The sequence below is a fragment of the Neurospora tetraspora genome, assembly GCF_033439725.1.
Source record: "Neurospora tetraspora strain CBS 560.94 chromosome Unknown B0H65scaffold_1, whole genome shotgun sequence".
In the NCBI taxonomy this organism is placed as follows: domain Eukaryota; kingdom Fungi; phylum Ascomycota; class Sordariomycetes; order Sordariales; family Sordariaceae; genus Neurospora; species Neurospora tetraspora.
Genome location: NW_026944383.1, coordinates 1,093,717 through 1,114,236, shown reverse-complemented (window position 1 = coordinate 1,114,236; position 20,520 = coordinate 1,093,717). Strand labels below are relative to the sequence as shown.

General features: G+C 53.4%; 5 protein-coding genes across 5 annotated transcripts; 1 reads left to right on the top strand and 4 right to left on the bottom strand.

The window, feature by feature from the left end:
• B0H65DRAFT_11066 (putative cell wall alpha-1, 3-glucan synthase) lies at positions 1 to 7,901 on the bottom strand. The gene is made up of 5 exons (XM_062820572.1): positions 7,482 to 7,901; positions 7,369 to 7,428; positions 7,196 to 7,311; positions 1,413 to 7,138; positions 1 to 1,350 (listed from the first exon to the last, which is right to left on the bottom strand). The coding sequence occupies exons 1-5, from the start codon at positions 7,818 to 7,820 to the stop codon at positions 416 to 418; spliced, it is 7,176 nt and encodes a 2,391-aa protein (XP_062685767.1). The 5' UTR covers positions 7,821 to 7,901; the 3' UTR covers positions 1 to 415.
• On the bottom strand, positions 7,902 to 8,369 carry B0H65DRAFT_11058 (uncharacterized protein). Its single transcript, XM_062820570.1, has one exon. The coding sequence runs from the start codon at positions 8,265 to 8,267 to the stop codon at positions 7,983 to 7,985; it is 285 nt and encodes a 94-aa protein (XP_062685766.1). The 5' UTR covers positions 8,268 to 8,369; the 3' UTR covers positions 7,902 to 7,982.
• A 4,475-nt stretch (positions 8,370 to 12,844) lies between these two features.
• On the bottom strand, positions 12,845 to 15,218 carry B0H65DRAFT_448219 (putative glutamine synthetase). Its single transcript, XM_062825894.1, has 4 exons — positions 14,419 to 15,218; positions 14,063 to 14,357; positions 13,304 to 13,993; positions 12,845 to 13,226 (listed from the first exon to the last, which is right to left on the bottom strand). The coding sequence occupies exons 1-4, from the start codon at positions 14,855 to 14,857 to the stop codon at positions 13,196 to 13,198; spliced, it is 1,455 nt and encodes a 484-aa protein (XP_062685765.1). The 5' UTR covers positions 14,858 to 15,218; the 3' UTR covers positions 12,845 to 13,195.
• A 1,207-nt stretch (positions 15,219 to 16,425) lies between these two features.
• Positions 16,426 to 17,435, top strand: B0H65DRAFT_415054 (NAD(P)-binding protein; the record flags this gene model as incomplete). Its single annotated transcript, XM_062823960.1, has 3 exons — positions 16,426 to 16,475; positions 16,542 to 16,683; positions 16,779 to 17,435. 3 exons carry the CDS (start codon positions 16,426 to 16,428, stop codon positions 17,433 to 17,435), a joined length of 849 nt encoding a protein of 282 aa, XP_062685764.1.
• A 141-nt stretch (positions 17,436 to 17,576) lies between these two features.
• Positions 17,577 to 19,925, bottom strand: B0H65DRAFT_10788 (isocitrate lyase). Its single transcript, XM_062820518.1, has one exon. It carries the CDS (start codon positions 19,798 to 19,800, stop codon positions 17,935 to 17,937), a length of 1,866 nt encoding a protein of 621 aa, XP_062685763.1. The 5' UTR covers positions 19,801 to 19,925; the 3' UTR covers positions 17,577 to 17,934.
• Between the last annotated feature and the right edge of the window lie 595 nt (positions 19,926 to 20,520).

Genomic DNA, 20,520 nt, shown 5'->3' with positions numbered 1-20,520 from the left:
GTTTCACAAACGCATAAAGAGGAGGAAACTTTGGAGCAGCTAGTAAGTAAGCCTTAAAGATTGAAGGCGCTCAAAAACACCTAGTCCTCCGAGCCAAAATCCTTTAGTGACTGGGAAGGGGGGGTATATGCCAAGGTATATATAACCAAACGAAAAATACTTGTTCAAACAAAGGATATCAAAACAATTTCATCCAACGAGACACCCTTTTAGCCATACTTCCGTTACATCCAATCCAGTCCAGTCGTTAGTAGTTTGTAAAATCCAATCCAATCGAATCCCACCGTATCGTATCATATCTCTTTTCCTTCCCGTCATTCAGTTTCACCCCAACAACCCCATTCATTCATTCATTCCCCTTCATCCCTTCTCCTTCTTCTTCATCTTCTTCACTTTGACATACATCCACACACACTCAAGGCTTAGCAACCTGCTCCTTCCTAAAGAACTTGAAGAACCCCACGGGCAACACCAACTGCAGTCCCAACACAACCCAAAACCACGGCCTCCCCAACCCGGGCATTGCCCCGCCACTAAAATCCGGGAAGACATCTCCCGGCCCATCCTTATCCGGCGCCGTCGCCCTCGCCAACATGGTAAACACCGCCCCCAAAAACTGCGCCCCGATAAGCGTGGCAGCCACATGCTGCCGCGTGAGCGTCAGCAACAAAACCATACCCAGTCCGACACCCTGCACCGTATCCAGGAGCCCTAACCACAGCCACAAGCAGCGGGAGATGATCGCTGAAAGAGCAACCGAGCCGCACCAGGGGAGATAGAGCCCGATTCCGCTGGTGGCCCACAACATCTGCGCCCAGCGCGGGGCTCCCAAGCCGATGGCGAAGAGCGGGACGATCCACGGGTGGGTTTTGGTGAAGTAGGCGAATAGCCAGAGCAGCAAGCACCAGAGGCCGACGAAGAAGCCGATGGCGAGAAGCAAGATGGCCCAGCCGGGGACGGCCCTCGAGTAAAACAAAAACTCCCAGGTGCGCCCGTAGGGGGCCGAGAGGAAGTAGTTCTGGATGACGACCATCAACAAAAACCAGGGCACGATGTGGCGGCGCAGGAGAGATTTGTAGAAGGAGGGGATCGTGTCGGGTTGTTGGCGGTAGTAATCGGGTAGACCGATGAAGGAGATTACGCCGAGGGACCAGAGGATGAGGGCGATGGGGACGGTGATGACGAGGACCACGGGGACTTTGTTGGCGATCCAGACACCGACGTGGGGAGAACCGGTGGGGGTTTGCGCGGTGAGAAGACTGCCCCAGTACCAGAGGGCGAGGACGTAGACTTGTTGGATGCCTTGGATGATGGCGGCGCGGAAGATCCAGGTCATTATGGGGACGCCACCTGAAGGACATGTTAGCATGGGTACATTTTCTTGGAGGATACCGGGAGAAAAGAAGTCTTACCTTCATCACCAAAGTTCATGGCAAAGAACAAGGATCCGCTTGATGCACCAGCGGCGTACAATGCCGACGCAGTATTCTGAACTGGGAAACGGACGTGTTCAGGCATGAACGGCGTTACGCCCAGAAGCATGAATGCCAGACCATAGAAGAGCCAGGGCAGCGAGAGCGAGTACAGGGCCGGGAGGCGGCGGAACATGAACCACCAGAGAAGGGAGCCGAGGGCATACGTGCCCGCAACGATATAAAGTGACGTAGTCGTTTGTGAGGATTCGCCAGCGAGAAGAACGATCTGATACGTGTTGGCAGCGAGAATCTGGCCAAGGGCGATGATGAAGGAGTAGATAGGCCAGTCGCCGAGGCGGATGGAGAGCAGCTTCTTTAAGCCAGTGGGCGGCCTGTACCCTTCGCCGAGCAGGAATTGGTCGTCGCGATGGTGACCGACACCCTCATTGTTGTTGTTGTTGCGTTCCTCGTTACTGAGTGACCCGTCTTCGGAAGGCGAAATGCTCTGGACGCTGGCAATGCTCGCGTGTCTGGTCTTCTTGATCTTCAAGCCTGGCATGGGGCTCCGAGAGCGGCTCGGACTGCGGCTACGGCCCAGTTTGGCGTTTCTGAATTGCTTGAACCACTCCTTTTCGCTTTCCTTGAGGTAGTCCTCGATACAGAGTTCAGTTTCCGAGTTCTTTGCCGTGAGGCCGTTGAGCTTGCTCTCGAACTCGCGGTAATACTGGCCATTCGCATCAGTGAAGAAGGGATCAACCTTCTGCAAGCGGAAGTCCTGCCTGTCACCAACGACATCAATGACAGAGAGACGCGAGCTGTTGCGGTTGCGGGCTTGGTAGAGACCTGAAGCACCGGGACGAGCTTGTGGGTTGAGCATACCAAAGGCTTGAGGACGGGTCTCGGAGCCATCGGGAGACATCATGCGCATCGCGAAGGTGTCGACACTGCCGCGGTCACCCGCTTGGCCGAAGGCATTACCTGCGATAGAGGGGACATCCGTAACTGACGAACTCGCGGACGGGTTAAGGAATAGGGGGTTCGGAGGCATGAGGGGAGGCATGAGGGGTTCATCGGCTCCATCTTCACCATCATGGTCGGAATGATACACGTTAACGGTAGGAGGAGATCCGGGAGCCCCAGGAGGCGGGGACGCGGCAATGCTAGGGATGTCATCATCAAAGGGGTTGGAGGGGGTTCGTCTGTGATGTGTTGCACTGTCTTGAGGCCCCGGAGTCGAAGAAGTGGATGCCGCTCGGGATCGTGCGCCCGCAGGAGTCGAGACTGCATCATCAAAGTAATCGCGCTGGGTATTATTGCCGTTAAGATCAATATTGGAAGGAACCGTGAGCAAGGAGCCACTGGAGACTCTCTTCCGCTTCTTGGCTTCCTTGTGATGAATGCGAATAGCCTCGGTCTGAAGCGTATCTAGGTCCTCAACCCATTGAGCGACAGGGAAACGTTGCTTAGCACTCCAGGCTCTCATCATCTGACGGTTCTTCTTCTTGCATTCCAAAGCGCCGACAATGGCTCCACGGAATTGCTGAATAAGATGCTGAGGAGCGGTCGACTCGATCGTGTACCAGAAACCAGGCATCTGTCCAAGGCCACCGACGCGGGCACCAACGCCGAGCGCGCCCTTGCGACCAAACTCAACAGCAACCAGACCAAACGGTTCGTCGCGAGAGGGAATCAAAGCAAATTCAGCGCCGCTGAAAATACAAGGAGGCAGGGCGGTAAACTCGGGCTTGCTGTAAACGCGCTTGGGATACTTCTCCATGAGCTTTGCCAATTTGAGCGCCGCGAACTTGCCATACAGATCGATAACCGGGCCGACGCAAATGAGCTGGGTGGTAGGATATTTCTCCAGGATGGACGGGAAAATGTCAGCGATAAGATCGACGCCCTTCTGGAGCGACCATCTGCCGACGAAGACGAAGAGCTCCGCATCCGGGTTGACTTCCAATCCAGCCCACTCCTGAGCCTGTCTTCTGAGATCACCACGCTTGGCCTCGGCCTCGAGATCGACAACGACGTCCTTCTCCTGGACCTGCTCGTCTCTGCTCCACTCGGCCGTGTCGCTCGGGTCAGGATTAGGCAGCTGGCCGATCTTGGACAGACCCCAGAAGATAGGGTAGCGGGCGTAAGAGCGGTCGCCATACTTCTTCGAGACGCCCACGGCACCAAAGCCCTTTTGGTGGACACGCAGATAGCTTGCTCCGGCGTGGAGGAGGTTGAAGACCGATCCGAACTGAACATACTCCTTTACGACTTCCGGATCCAGGTTGAACACCTCGCACACCTCCTTAGACTCCTCAGGCGTGCGCATAGGCCACATGCCTTGGAACTCAGCATTGTGAAGAGAAAGAGCGCAAGGGATGGTGCGTTCAGGAAGCAGATACAACGGCGCCGCCGCACCGTGATAATCGTTGATGTGGTACATGTCCGGGTTAAACCGACGAATGGCCTCAGCAATGCAGTAGTTCCAAGCAGCATAGTAGATGGCCGAGTCCATGTCGTCCATGCGCGGCGGGTAGGGGTCGGCCTTGGACTGGGTGCGGAAGATGGGCGCGTCGAGCAGCACGTACGTGATATTCTGAACCTGGTGGTACTGCACTTCGATTTCGTACTCCTTGCCCATGATGGGCACGTACATTGGCTCAGCGCGCTGGTCGATCGGGTAGTCGATGCCACCGACGCAGGGCACAACCCAGATTAGGTCTTGGTGCTCCAGCGCCTTGCCCATGAGCTGGGCCATGACGCCGAGACCGCCAATCTTGATCTTGATGTTCCAGTCGTCGATATTGTATTCCATGGTGGCAATGATGACCTTTCTGCGCTTGCCAGGGACGACAGCGAGCTCCGTATCGCCCACGTCCTTGTGACGGAAATTCTCGAAGGAAACGGTACTGCTGATGCGCTTGCCAATGTCGCGTAGAGGTGAGCGACCGCGGCGCTTGAAGCCGACCTTGTTGACCTTGACCTTGTAGAAGGAGCCCATGAAAATCCAGACGGCAGTGAGACCGCCAACAATGGGGAGTGAAGCCAGCAGGATGAACATGATGATCTGAATCCACATGTTTCCCTGGGGCTCCATGCGGAAAGTGAGCAGCGCATCGTTGAAGACAAGCTTCCAGGAGAGCGCAGGCATCGGTGGCGGTTCCGTAGCGTTGATCACGTTCATTGCCAAAGATGTAGGCGGCATACGATCAAGGACCCCATCTCCATCCACATCGCCAAGCACCCAACCGGCGTCAGGCTTCTGGTCGGGATTCATGCCCCATACATTAAGCTGGAAGTATGTAGGCCACTCATCCATCACGTGACCCTCCCACAGCCCGTCGCCAACCTGCTTCAGCTCATTCTTGACACCAGCATCGAAGCCGAACTTGTTAAAGAGACCTTGGGCGAAAAGATGCGGGAAGCGGCGCGCCTTGGTGTCTTTGCTGTCACCAGACTGGACGAACGAGGCGCTACCCAGCAGCTTGGACCAGTACTGAACCATGACATGGTCACCATCCCATTCCTGTCTCTTGGTTCCAACCCAATCCAGCTTGTCAATTTTCTCCTTGCCTCCCTTGTACTCGGTCCAGTTGCTCCAGGTAGAGCCCCAGTTGGTCGAATAGCGCCACTTATCGGCACCAGCCGCGGCGTGGTTGACGAAGAGATCACTGCCCTCTTTCGTCACTAGCGTCTTCGAATAGTTGGCGTTCATGGGATAAACAACCGGGTTGTTGGATGAACCGACGCGGAGGAGGAAGTGATCAGTGGCGCCCGTGCTGACATTGCGACCGGACATGGGACCCTTCACGGTGATTCTGTGAATTCCGTCCTTGACGTTTGACAAGGTGGCGTTGAACCTCCAGGTCGAGGGGATGGCGCCGACGTATTCGACGATGAAGCTGGCCTTGATATTTTCGCACTGGTGTTTATCGATCTTGATATCGGCCTTCTCTTCGGTTGTCGAGTTGAAGGAGATCGACTTGAAGACCTCCTCACAGTCCATTTCCTCCGAGAACTCCAGTGTGATATTGACCATTCCGTCTCCATGAGACTCGACAGAAGCGTCATGGCCAGGAGTGAACTTGGTGATCATAGGCGGGGGCGACTCCCAATCATCCTTGAGTACGTAGGCTCGGAATTCGAAGGGTGCCATAGTGACATTGCTGAGGCAGCCGCTCACAGCATGGGAATTAGCGAATCCTAAACTCTGAGAGGATTTCTCCAGTTTGATCTCGTCATATGGGTAGAACAAGTTCTTGATCGTCGCTCCAGCATCGAATGGAGAGACGAAGTCCTTGTCCTTCTTGGAGCAGTCGAATGTATACTCGGTTTCCTTTTCCTCGTTGTGATAAACAAGCCAGACGGGTTCAGCTGGATATAATTCCTTTTGAACCCCAGGATAAAATGCGCGTGCAACGGACCAAATTCCGAACTCGGTGCTTGTGGTGCTACCTTCGAGCGTCACAGTCCTAATCTTCGAACTAAGGGTTTGCAGGAGCCATGCTTCACGGAAAGTCTCATACTTCTCGCGCATGTGGTACATCGACTTCATGATGTTGCGGACCGGGGCCGATGGGTCACGATGATCCAGCGCAACCTTGGGGTCGTTGCATCCGGTTCTTGCTGATTCAATGGGCCAGCCAATGTACTGTGTACTGTTTCCGGCATGGCAGCCATGAAGCATCCAACCGGGGGTAGGCGAGAACGCCTGTCGCCCAAAAAGGTAGTTGTCCGCCGTACTGTCAAGAACGTAGAATTCCTGCTCCTCGCCATAGAAGACCAACGGAATACCGGGCATGTGCAGAGTCATAATGAACAGACCGAGAAGCATCCTCTGTGTACCCTGCTTGATGCCAGACCACCGGAAAACGTCCTGATTCATGGTTCCGTACATGTGCCGTGGGTCGAACACGCCAGTATTAGGGTTGACGAAATCGTTGGTGAGGATCATCTGGTTCCACATCTGAACCCAGTTGAGCGGCAGGTCATAACCGGCTTCCAAGTTTCCGCTCATACCGAGAAATCTAGTAAGAAAGCGGTATGCCGAATAATGGAAAGCAGCAGCGTCGAGGCCGTTTTTGCCCTCGTCGCGGATAACCAGGCTGTTGTTCTTGCTCAGCTCTTTGGTCGTCAGATTCATGACTTGGGGAAAACTCGGCCTCTGGTCCCCTTGCCGTCCTCTGCCGATATATATCGCACCGTAGCCGTTGCCACCGGTGATTTCGCCGGGCATGAAGAAGTTGTCTTTGTTGTGTTCTTTGGCACACTTGCGGACGGCTTCGTTATGCTCGGCCATAGCATCAACCGTGACTTGTGTGGCCTTATCGAAGCGGAACCCGTCAACGTCAAGCACCCTGATCGAAAGACAGGAGAATAACTCGATGCGTTGGCGAACAGACGGTACCCATTCCCTCAACCGATCCTGGACACTAGCGAACTTGGCCAAGGAACGTTGCCAGTCCGGATGGACACCGAAGGCTTCCATGTCGCCGTACTGGTCGAAATCACTGTCGTAGCAACCTTTAAGCTGGCTGGTGACGTCCTCTCCAACAGGCATTCCCGTTTCATCCCAAAATCTGGGATACTCGCATTTGTCCTTGTATTCGTTGGATGGCGCAAAGTCGAGATACTCTCGGTTACCCTTGTAGTGCACCTTGTGTTCCTGGAGGGTGAAGGGGGCGGTTTCGTTCTCGAAGCCGTTGAAGGCCAGAAGGTCGCTCATACTGAGTTCACTGTAAGCCATTTGCCAGGGAAATCGGATGGAGGTGTTTGAAACTTACGTCGAGAATGTGTGGTCAATCATGACATACATATCACGCTTGTGAATCTCGTCCACCATGCGTTGCCAGTCCTTGATCGTGCCATAATGCATGTCCAAGAGAGTCAAATCAATGGGCTATGGCACTGTTAGAAAAACCATGAGCCCGATCCTTTTTGGATCTTGACCACTTACCGAGTAGGAGTCAACACCCCAAGGCAGGTTAATAAATGGTGAACCAGCAATGTAGATAGCCTGTGTCAAAATAAGTATAACTGCCATTCCCATTACCATCTCCTTCCACTTACCTTCATTCCCATGCCCTGGATATAGTCCAGGCTGTCAATGATACCCTGAACATCGCCTCCATGCCGCAGCTGGTTGCTTGTAGGATCTTGCTCATAGACAGTGCCGTTGATATTGTCATTGGTAGGGTCGCCGTTGGCAAACCTGTCGAGGAAAAGCGTGTAGAAGGGAAATTGCCAGTCCTTTGGGGACGCTGTGTAGTTATCTCGTTTTGGCGCGGAGTAGTCCAACGGGTTCACGGCGTCCTTATTCTGATTAAGGTTGTAGTCGACGTAGTCTGGATCGTACCGGAGACCTTGTACCAAGGTCGCCAGGACGAGTGTGAGAAGAACCGCCGCCATGATGTGTAGAGTATCGCGCCCACGAGGGCGGGTGAAATGAGGAGCTTTTCAGATAGGAAAAAAACGATTAGAGAGTAAGGAGGAAAGGCTTGTGAGAGAAAGTCGCGAACACAAGAGAAGCTTGACCCTGCCCAAAGCAGATCTCAAGCGGGTATCGAACAGTCAACAAGTGACCAACAGTGTGATGCTAGGGGCGGAAAAGAGGAAGATGGAAGCAAAGGTTGGGCCGTGAAATGTATTTATTCGAGGTGCAAGTCCACGATAAGATGGAGCTACGGTCCAAACATGGGGGGTAACAGAGCCACCAAGAGATCTCTTGAGCATGGATGTCGAGAAGACAGGGTGCGGATCTTGGTGCCTGTGGTCAGAAAATAGAGCTTGACTAAACCCAATCGGTGCTCCGCCCACCAGAACTACGGGCGAAGCTGGAAGCTTGAGGATAGCCATGGGCAAAAAGATCTTATTCTCCGTTGGCCTATTCGGGTTTAGAAACGAGGAGTCCCGTCAGCATGGAGCGACCCACCAGGTAGGTTGGGCACAGCCTTTGCGCATTGGGATTGATGAGTGGATACGGTGAGGGTCAAGGCCTGACGCTCTTTGGTTGAACTCAAGAGGCGAAGGAAGAGAAGCTTTGATCCGAGATGTCAACACTCAACAGCATGCCCGAGCCAATGAGCCGAACGTGGCTGGTGAATTCTCACTGGTACTGGATAACCTAGCCTCCCCGTAGGGCAAAGGTGTCAAAGGTGGTGAGACTGCGTTTGTCCTCGTAGCAGCTGGCCAGTAACAATTCGGGACTCGTATCGGGGCTCGTAGGGCTGTGTTAGATTGACGCCCATCCAAACAGCAGCTGCTCCAGAGAAAAAAAGAATGGAGAAAATGAAGAGACCCACACGTCTTAGCGTCGTCAGGACCCCTGTTCGCGAGCGCTTGGCCAAGCAGACGAAGGATTCGGATGGACTGGTGATCCTCCAGATCCCTTCGGAATTTACTGGATATAAGTTGTGATCTTGACCAAGTCTTCAGAATTGGATTCAGGCATCCAATGTGCATAGTTCCGCCTGTAGACTGGCTTGATCTTGACTGAAGTCTCGATCAAGAAGACCCAATGCCCGAGTTCACCACAACCTCGAACGTATGTATGGCATGGCGACTCCGTGGCGGCATTGGTAATGCAATTATCCTTCACTGCCATGTCGTGTAGCACCAAAATGGACGGTATCCGATGGTCCAAGGACTGTTGTAGAACTCAACCACACGTTGTGAGTTGTTCATGTGGTTCGTACGAGCCACTCATGGATGGTGAAATCCATCCGGTATGCAGCGCTTCGGACACGCGAATCCACCCATTTGGCTTTTCCCTAGCAGGGGGCGCGGGCAGGCCGCTCGGGAGTTGCAAGATTGCTACCGGACCCGGGAAGCGGGATCTTGGATTCACCGTTGGAGAAGTTGACGAGAAGGGGGCACTGCCAGAGAAAGCCGGAGAAGATCTACTTGGGGGTGCTAATCCCAGTGTCTCCAGCCCCGTCAAGCATGAAGCATCTCATGTCAGCGAATCTTGATCAGCCACCAACTTGTATGGAGGCGGGAGAGATAAGCGTTGCACCCGTGCCAGTGGGCAATGCCGTGATAGGGGGGTGGTCGCAGTTTTTATCTCCTTTTGTCATTGTATCGTGGAGTGAACGGTCTGGGGAAAACCTTAATTAAACAAGCGTGACAGTAACATCAGATAGCCGGACATGACCCAAAGGGGAAATGTACTGGAATGGGACCAGTTGCGATCGAGTTGCCATGCGGCACAGTGAAGCTACCCAACGCCATGCCGGTCAAGCCGCCAATCGTCGTCGAGCGAGCATAACTTGGTAGAGGCAGCCTTTCTACCTTTGAGATAAGCGCCGCATGCTGTTCAGCCCGGTGAAGTGAGGCTGAAAAGAGATGAGAACTTCTGAACTTGCCCGAGGTCTCAGTTGAAGAAAGCCGGAGGTAGACATCTACCTGCTACTCTTCGCATGCCCGTGAGGCCCTTCGGTCCAAGTACACAAAGGCGAACATATGGCGTCATCTGGGTAGTGGTCAGAGAGGTGACTCATGATAAGCAGCTATGGTTCCATGTTGATTGCGATAATGGTTTTGGTATAGGTGTAATCGATCGTCTTGGGCGCTCAGTAATCCCTCCCCATAAAAAGGCTTAATTCCCGCGGCTAGGTATGGACATTACTGCGAGGACAAGTAGGAGAGCGCGTCAAGCGCGTTGAGTCGCGGTTGTCTGTCAAGTCCATCAAGAGTCAGGACCTGGAATCACCGCCTGGATTTCTCTTGTGAACTCTGGTAAAGTTGATAGAACTCGCCGAGATGTCTGGGGTTCCAAAACGTTATCGATATTGTTGGGGTTGATCATTGGGCGAGTCCCTCGACGGAGTGTCGTTGCAGAAGAAAAAGAGAGAAAGTTGACCATGGGCTTGGCGCTGCCGTAGAGGGTTCCACTCGTAAGACTGCCAAGAATCGGAGCTTGGGCGCCAATGAAAATGTGGGTCCCTCGATCAGGGTCCATCGTTGCATCCAAAATCCGAAACTTTGTGCACAACCACGGCACCGCTTTTCAACTCCCGCAACATTTCCCATCTTTGCACAACTTCGCGCATTCAGGTGCGTTATTGCTTGGAAATATCCAGAACCGGTCTTCAAATCTACATCATCCATCTTTCAGCTGCAGACCGCTGAACGGGTGCTAGCCGGTATCCAACATGCGCTGCTACAAAAGAGCGGTTATCGCATCTTGGATCGGACAAAATGCAGAATCTCGCAAAAGCCATTGGTGACAGATGGTGTGTCAGAGAGGGGAAAAGAAAAAGAAGAGGATTCCTTCAGAAGTTTCTGACAACACCCCTCCCCCCTTCTAGCTTTTTCATGATTTCCTTCTCTTCGGTTGGCTATTTTCCGCCCACTCTCACCAGTCCGCCCTTTTTTAGTGCTGACGATGTGTGGCTCAAAAAACGGCATCACAATCATCCTTTCCCAGCCGCAGCAGGCAGCCGCTATTGGGGGAAATTAGCCTTCCAAGCCCTTTCTCCCCTTCTCCTGCCCGTAATGGTAGCCCTGTAGCCCAGCAAGGCAGAGAATCCTTCGTCCTTTTGCTTCGGCTTCTGCCAAAAATACCTCGCTGATCAAGATGATGGTCTTGACGACGACGACAGGGATTCTCTATACACCGAACTTGCCGATTCACCGAACAACCTTGGACTACTTGTTGACTTGATTCCCACGAAAGTTGTAAGATGAGGAATGAGGAAAGCCTCATCTTTCTTGACTTGCTTTCCAATGCTGAACTATACGTCCACGTTGGAAACGAATGTCTCAATGATAACACAATATGCTCATTGCCCTACCTGCCTGTAGACTCTCAAGGGCAATGTTGCAATGCTCGTACCCCAAAGAGACAAGCATCGTTCTTGACTCTTATCACGGCGCCATAACCCTCAGTCGACGTCCTATCGAACTTTCGGTAGTGCTACACTTACTCTTACTCCGATGATCTGACATCAGGGTCTATACTTACCATCCGCTCATTCTCACCACCACCAACAGCAGAAAAACCCTCCTGCAACTACTTAGGCAGTGGCAGTGGCGCGCCTCTGGTCAGAGATATAGCGGGAGAAGTGAAGTCGTGAGAGAAGTGGTGAGAGTGATACACTAGGTGTCACACATAAAGAAAACCCGACGTCACACATTATGGATGCCGTGACTCCTTTCTCGAACGTCACAACTCACAGCCCCCTCGGGATGGTTCCTTAAGACAGACAGACAGTGATTTGAGGTAGTTTCGTCTCAGTCGGTATTCCAGAGTGTTCCCGGCCTTTTGCCTTCCCTCCGTCGACTTCGAGACTCGCGGGAGAAGCAAGAAGACAACGAACACCATGCTACTCTGGAGGATGGTGCCTGGCCACTCTTCACTCTTCATTATCTGACTACCTACCGCTTGTGGTGCTAAAATTTGGAAACAATTCGTCTTAGAATGAATGCACTTACCTACAAGCAACATCTGCCCATTTTCCGACTCGCCGCGAGATTCACAACTAAGACTCTAAACCATGCACTGTCACGACTAAAAAAGCTGTTCCATGTTACCTACCCTTCGCATGTTATGTTTTGCAACTTAACTGAGAACTTTAAGATAAGATTCACATCATTCACACATCCAAGGACAAACGCCTGCTTTACTTGTGATGTAGGTAGTATGTACACATAATATTGGATGACACTTAGACCAATGGGCAACTAAGGAACCCTCAATCACTCCTCCTTCATTTTATAGAATCCCACTTCCGTGACCCATGATTTCCTTCAAGTTGAGAGCATTACACGACATGACACAGAAAGAGTGTGCGACCGCAAATACCGACAGACTGGAGTTTGTTAGGCCATCACCATCGCCACCAATTCGCATCCGCGCCGCCGTCCTACCTTATCCAAGCCGCACCCGTAAGTGAGGCGTGAGGACTGAGGGTTGCATGCCGCAGTCGGGACCCAAAAAAAAGAGAGCCATGACCACTGCTAGCCTTAATTTGACTCGGCGCCGCTTGACAAAGTCTGATTTGAACTAGAAGAATGAGTGACCCGAGTAGAGTTCGTCAAAGAAAGTGTTGCCGTGAAAGGTAGAAAAAAAAAGAACCACCGTGGTTCGAACGCACCACCTCCTCCACTCAACCTGTTCATCCCATCCACCTCCGAAGAAAGTACAAAAAGCTACAAAGAAGATACAAAAAAAGACCAACAACCGCTCATTCGAGTGGCATCTCAGGAACCGTCGAAACACCTCAATCTTTTTCATTATTATTTGTGATTACCTTCTTCTGTCGCTGCAGATACTAACAGATCCTTGATATAGGACGCGGCCTACGATGTGGAACTGCTCTTTGGGTTACTTGAATATACATCATCGTTTCCGAACCGACAGGTATTTTTTTCGGGGGTGTTTGAGGTGTTAGGACGGTAGACCGTTACGCCACTCGACCAAGTGGTTGTTGGTGAAAGAAGGTGCCAATCGGGTCAATCATATACCCGTATAGGCGGTCTGATCTGGTTTGGGATGGGATGGGATGGGATGGGATGGGATGGAAGGAAGCGAGGCAGGTTCGGCAGCTGGGCTGGAGTATGGTGGACGAAGTGGTGTAAGATATAGAACAAAAAGGCGCTTCCATCCGGGAGAACCAAAGAACATCAAAGACATAACTGGGTATCGCATTAAACTGTTTAAAGATGCGAATAAAGCTATCCAACTTCAAAAATGACTCCAGCGCATTACAACCCAAGAACAGGAAGCCGCAAAGTTCATTAGTCGTGACTCATGACTAGAACAAAGGAAAGCGTTCGGTAGTTTAGACGGTCTCGATATACCTCTTCATCTCCCTGTTCAAACTGTTAGCATCTTGTCTTCAAACTGTCATCCATGAAAGCAGCGATAGAAAAGGAGTGTAGTGACTTACCAGTCCGTGACGGCCTCATCCCAGAGCCGGATCTCATGCTCTCTCGTCCCTCCAAAATGGTCCACAAACTCGTCTCCAAACACTTCCCTCGCGATACTATCCTTGCTCATAAACCGCTCGGTGGCCTGCTTCAGACTCTTGGCCAACCTAGCACCGGCATCCGTCTCTCCGCCAACCTGCTCTCCCTTGCCTAGCGGCGGGCAAGGAATCTCAAGCTTCTTCTCTACACCGCGCCAGCCCAATGCTAGCACGGCAGACAGAACGTAGAACGGGTTGGCATCCGCACCAGGGACGCGAACTTCGAAGCGGGTCGCACCAGCCTTGGAGCCCGGAGGACCGATAAGTCTGATCGAAGCGGCACGGTGCTCCAGACCCCATGAGACGGTTACAGGTGCCCAGAAGTTTTCAACAAGCCGCTTGTAGCTGTTGATGGTTGGGGCAACCATGGGCATGACATCTGGTAGACCTTCGAGGATTCCGGCAAGGAAATGTCTGCCCAGGTCGGAGAGATAGGCCACATCGGGATATGGAGCGTTGGGATCGGCTTCTTCGCGAGCCAGAAGATTCTTGCCATCTTTGTCGACGATCGATATGTGCATATGTCCGCTGTTTCCAGGGAGGCCTTGCTTGGGCTTGGCCATAAAGCAAGGAGTGATTCCGTATTTCGTGGCCACCGACTTGACAACATATCTGAGATACCTGTGTTAGAAATAACCTGGAAAGTGTGTACATGGGAAGTAAAGGGGAGATGATGCGTACTTGAACAAGCTCGCACGGTCGGCCATCTGCTTAACTTCACCGAACTCGAGCGCAGCCTCAAATACACCCGGTCCACTCTCGGTATGCCAGCCTTCAATGTTGCACTGGAACTGTTCGCATGTGTTGAAGATATCGTAGTAGTAATCCTTGTTGTGGACCGGTCGTGTCAAACTGTAGCCAAACATGCCCTCAGTCAGGGATGGTAGTGAATGAGGAGGATTCTCTTTCAGGTACGACGCTGTTGAATCGGAAGCACTTTCTGACGGCGCTCGGAACTGGAAGAATTCGTACTCGGCTGTTGTCGTGGCTTTAGTTAGCCCCGGTTCTGCAATATCTTGTTGCCCAAGAGTACCTACCTCCAGCCATAGCCCCATATCCCTTCTCACCCAGCTTTGCCAACTGTTTCCTCAGCAGACCACGCGGGCAAGCCGACACGGGCTCCATGGTGTCAGGGTCATGGAAGCTGATCAAGAAGAAGGGCACATTGTTCTCCCATGGGATGCGCCGGAAGCTGTTCAGATCTGGGATAGCAATGATGTCTCTGTATCCGTTTTCCTTGTTGCTGACCTTCAGCTCTTTTATGTATGTCTGATCGTGCATATCCCACCCGAAGATGACAGAGCAGAAGCCGAAACCTGACTCGGCAATGGAGAGGAACTTCTTCTTGGATACAAGCTTGCCGCGCAGCTGACCGTCGACATCGACACCGGCGAGTTTGACCGAGTTGTCATTGGCGAGCAGGTCGGGGAGTTGTGACGCCGTTATCTCCTTGCTATCGTTGCCGTTCGGAGCCATTTTGAATATCGGCGACGTTCTATCTTTCAAGGGAGGAGGTACGGAGAAGCTCAAGGACAAGTTCGGGAATCGAAGCGGTGATCAAGTGTTTGAGGAGAGAGTCTGAGAGCGGTGCGCTTGCAAAAGAAGCCTCGCCGTCGGTGTAGGAAGATGTTGTATTGTGCTTTGTCTTTAGGTTGCTCCTAGTTTCTGTTGAACCAGACGAAACACAACGGCGGATGGGATGATGACGATCACCTCGAGGGGCCCTGCAGTGGTTCCTGAACTGCAACCGGGTCGCTGCACAGTGTGCGTTTGAGAACCGATAAGCTTATCGGACAGGAACGACCGGAAAAGCAGCCAATCACATTCATCATTGAAGAGACACTACGTCACTGCTTCAGCTTCTAAGCTTCTTCACCAGGGTTATACCTTGACTTTCTCGGCTTTCACTTGGACGGGACAGTGCGCAACGAACTGTACATCTTGAGGGTCACCATGACCGTGACCTTCCAAATGCAAGATATCATCTCATCATGCGATTCTCGATCTTATCGAAGACCTTTTCCCGTATACTACTCGCAGCCGGCACTCGACGATAAGCTCACTGTGTCACAACAGCCATCTCTCCAAGACAGCTCCGTCATCGGTGAGTACTGGCAACCCCGCCTTTGAGCAGCTGATCAAGCCCTCTGGTGTTTTGAAACTGACCGACTGGGCCTTCCAGAACATGTCATTACTTTTCTCATATGCGATGAAAGCCATCTCCGACACTCGAGATGAAAGTTCATAGACAAATGTGTTCAAAATGCCACCGAAACCAAGACAGTTTGTGAAACCGTACCATGACGCCAGGAATGTCCACGATTCCATTTACTCGAGTCCGTTACGTAACCCCCCACGAAGCTAAGGGCGGCGGGGCTTCCCATACCAAGGACCCATCACCCCTCATTCTCCTGAGTAGGTCCCATCCATACCTTGCTGGCTAACTGGCGCTTGGGGTTGAGAGTTGACAAACAGAAACACAGAAACTCACCAGTGAGTTTGCGATGCTTATCAAACGTCACGGACCAGCTGACAGCCGCCATGGCTTGAAGGGAAGGACACACTGCAAATCCGTGGTTGCGGTGGAGCAGCTGAGGCATGATAACACGATGTACCGTTCTGTGTGTCTCTGCCCTGCGTATTACAATCGCCGATTCTCGGATCCATTTTTGGATCAGCAACAACCGCCTCCTCCTGTTTGATAGCTTGCGGGGTCACCGGAGCTGCCTCCTCCTGTTTGATAGCTTGCCGTGTTTGTGCCTCTTGTTGGATATCAGCTGAAAAAAATACCCGAGGTAGCCACTCGAGGAGGCAACTTGTGAAGCTATCTAGTTTGTGAGAATCTCTCTTTCTCTAAATCCCAGAACGTCATTGTCTCCGCCAGATCTCATCTACATTGTCCGTGAACCTTATCTATCAACAGCCTGCCCCGCTGCCACTTCTTCCAAGCAACTAACAGCTTGATAGCTTCCCTTGTTCACCTACGCAAGACGAAACCTCCAAACTTCATTCTTAACTTCCGTCTCCCTAACAAACCATACATCATGCCTGGACGTCTTGCGGGCAAGAATGCCATCATCACCGGCGCTGCTGGGTAAGTCTGGACACCCAAAACACCGAAAAATAAAACCGATTTTCTGATTCTCCCACGTCCAAACAGAGGCATCGGCCTAGAAACCAGCATCCTCTTCGCCAAAGAGGGCGCCAACGTCCTCATGGCCGACATCTCCGCCGAAGCCGTCCAGCGCGCCGAAGCAAAGGTCAAGCAGCTGGTGCCCAACGCATCTCGAGTCGAGTCCATCGTACGTTATGTCCATTTCTCCCCCAAGAATAAAAACCTAGACTAGCTCTTCTCCCAAGCCGTGAACAAGCCAACTAACCGTCGCGAACCACACAGGTCTGCGACGTCTCCAAAGAAGACCAAGTAGAAAAGATGGTCTCCACGCTCGACCCCTGGGGCGGCCTCGACATCATCTTCAACAACGCCGGCATCATGCACAGCCAGGACGACGACGCCGTCGCCACCCCCGAAGCCATCTGGGACCTAACGCACAACATCAACGTCAAGGGAGTCTGGTTCGGATGCAAGCACGCCGTCCTGTCGCTGCGCAAGCACAAGAAGACCAAGGGCAGCATCATCAACACGGCCTCCGTCGTGGCCCTCGTCGGATCCGCCACCCCTCAATTGGCTTACACGGCCTCCAAGGGCGCCGTCCTGGCCATGACGCGCGAGCTGGCTATGGTGCATGCGCGCGAAGGGTTTAGGTTTAACTCGCTTTGTCCGGCTCCCCTCAACACGCCGTTGTTGCAGGATTGGTTGGGCGATGATAAGCCGAAGAGGCTGAGGAGGGAGATCCATTTCCCGAGTGGGAGGTTTGGAGAGGCGGTGGAGCAGGCGCAGGCGGTTGTGTTTTTGGCGAGCGATGAAGCTAGTTTTGTTAATGGGCATGATATGGTGGTTGATGGAGGCATGACGAAGGCGTATGTTACCCCTGAGGGGCCAGCGACGGTGGCGCCGGTTAATAATGCGCTGAAGGAGAGTTTGGAGGAGTAAATGGGTTGTGGCCAGCTCTTCTACGTATTATGAGTTATTACGAGTATTGTACATATGCACAATGGACAAATGTATTCGTTCCCTGATATGTAAAGGTGCAGTTGACACGCGATGCGAGGTTCATGTATGTGATCAAGTTGATGCGCAGCGAGCTGTGGTATGCAAGGAGGCAAGGTACACTTATCGTCGTACGTTACATCTACATGAAGATGATACTGTGTACATATCCACAAAGAACCTTTCGTATAACAACTATCTAACCGCGTAGCAAGCAGCCACGCTACGTATAGACCAAAAACAGTATGCTGCGATAACCAAAACGCAAAGACAAAGAACATTAGAAAAGGACGCCCCATGAAATGCCATGCAAAGACTTCGCCTTGAGCCAACGAACCGAACCCAAAATAGCCGCCCGCCAAGCAAGTCCCCCATTGACCTCATCACCTACTGCCTCGTAGGTACGTACTGTATCCCAACCAACCTACCAACTGATAAACCCTTACACGAACTGGTTCTCAGTGTTACCCTCGCCCATACTCTTGCTACTCGAGCTACCGCTCTGAATGTGTCCCAGAATGGCGTCAACATAGTTAGCGCCGCTCCATTTCTGGTGCGTGAGCACATCAACACCGAGCTCCTTCTCGCGCTTCTGCACGAGCTCAACATACGCCTGCATGCCCTCGTCCTTGAAGCGGCGGGCCAGCTCGCTGGTGATGGTGGCGGTGCTGTGCAGACCCGCCAGCGAGACAAGCTGGATGGTGAACCCTTCCTTCGCAATGTCCCAGATGAACGACTTGAGCGTGTCCTGGGTGAAGCCGTGGGCCATCCAGTTGAAGGATGGGGACAGGTTGTACACGAGACCCTTGCCGGGGAATTGTTCGCGCACGGCGCGGCCGAGCTCCGTGCACACCTCGACCGACGGATCGCCCGTCTCGACCCAGAGGAGGTCGGCGTAGGGCCCGAAGGCGAGGGCGCGCTTGGTGGCGGCCGCCATGCCGTTGCGGAAGTGGTAGAAGCCTTCGCGCGTGCGCGGCACGTCCCAGTCCCAGTACACGGGGTGCTCGGGGGTGATGGAGTTGGCGAGAGCGCGGCGGGCCGTGATGCCCATGTTGGGGTTCTGGGCAATGGTGGCCTTGTAGGTGCCGAAGAGGTCCTGGCGGACGTTGTGCTTCTCAAAGTGGGCGAGGGCAGCCTCGTCGAAGGTGACGAGCTTGGTGTTCTTGACCCACTCGGCCTCGTAGGCGTCGATCTCCGGGCCGGGGGCGCCGCGGGCCTCCATGTCGGCGAGGGTCTCGGCGAGGGAGGTAATAGAGGGGTCGGCGACACCGAGGATGAACTCGTGATCGCGGGCGTCGATGGAAGAAGAGAGCAGCTTGCCACTCTCTGAGTCCGTGCGGGCGATCACGAGGTTCTCGGTGCCCATAATGTCCCATTGGAAGCGGGCGGCCTTGAGGCGGTTGATGTGCTCGCCGGTGGGGACGAGGACCTTGCCGGCAAGGTGACCACACTTCTTACCACCGTGCATCTGATCCTCAAAGTGGACGCCGGCCGCACCGTTCTCGGCGAACAGCTTGGCAAGCTTCATGACAGCGGTCAAACCGCCGTGGCCGGTGTCGCCATCGGCGATGATGGGACGGAAGTAGTCGGTATAAGGGGTCTTGGCCCGCTCCTCAGGGGTCATCTTGCTGCGCAGGAACCATTGCTTGCGGTCGTGCATGCTCTGGGCCTTGTGAAGACGCTGGACCTGGTTGGGAACGGTGTTGTAGGGGTAGTCGCCAAAGTCAGGCGACACCTCGTTGGTGGTGGTCAGAACCGAGGAGCATGCCCAACCCGAGATGTAGAGAACCTCCTGGTGAGGCGCCTGCTGGGTCATCTGAACGGGATCGATGGCACCCAGAGTATGGATGGGCTTGCCCTGGGTGTAGCGCTCCTGCACCAAGTTCCAGAGCTTGCGCGCCATGATGGACGAAGTATAGGTCTGCTGGAGCGAACCGCGCTTGCTCACGACATCGGCAGCAGACCAGTCGCGCTTGATGCCCTTGAAGCGCGGCGACGCCCACCAGGCCTCAACTTCCTTGATCTGTTGTTGGAGGAGGGCATCCTCGGCGGCACCGGCTTTCTGCTCCTCAGGCAGAAGCTGGAAGGACTCGGAAGCGATGGTCGAGGAGAAAGGATGCTCGACAGGAGCCAGAGACGAGGGAGCGGTCATCCTGGCAGCTGATGTCGAAAGGAGCCGAGCGTGTGCGGGGGTGGTGGTGGTGGTGGTGGTTCTCGCGGAGCGGGCGCAAAGGCCAGAGAGAGAGGATGTTGAAGTGCGCGCCGGGACAGCTCGCCGGGAGACTCTGGGGATTGCCCTGCAAAGCATTGTAGCTTTCAGAGCGTGTGAAATCGGTAACTGACTCGTGTACTTGCAGTTGCTTTGAGCTGGACTTGTAGAAGTGCAGCTGTGTTGTCAGGGAAGGGCGCGGGGCAGCGTGGTGACAGCTAGCGGTTCCTGAATGTGGGGGAGAAATGTAGGTATAAGGGAATTGGAGAAAAGAAGACGGGATCTGTTCAAGTTGGAGAACGACAGACTGCAAACCAATTATTAAGCTAATCTTTCCCCTTGTATCTATTACGTAGACAGGAGGAGACAAGAGGACAACGAAGTTTGGCAAATTGTCGTGTTTTTGTTGCGATATCGCCCCCTGCCAAAACCGCTGACCACCGCTTCCCCGACGCTGCCCCCGACGGTGCCGACTCCATAACTCCATACATCTTGTGACGTGACAACCTGGGCTTCGCCAAGTTGACCAACGTTATGCCCAACATGGGCAGTGCACCGCGAGGACTCTCCATCTCCCCGCCATGAGAGGTTAGAGGAGGTCCATAAAAAGGAGCGAAAAAGGAGAGTGAGGTCCATCTCGGCATAGCTATCGGCCTCACGACCTCGCTGCGACGTCCGTTCCTCCGGACATCGACACGGCCGCTGCCAAACGCCGTCAGACAATGCAACCCTGAGTGGCGACAGCCGAGGAAGATTATCTTGCCTGTCATTGGCCAATGGCTCCTGTCACGCTTCCCCGCGTCTCCCCAGATCGGCCGT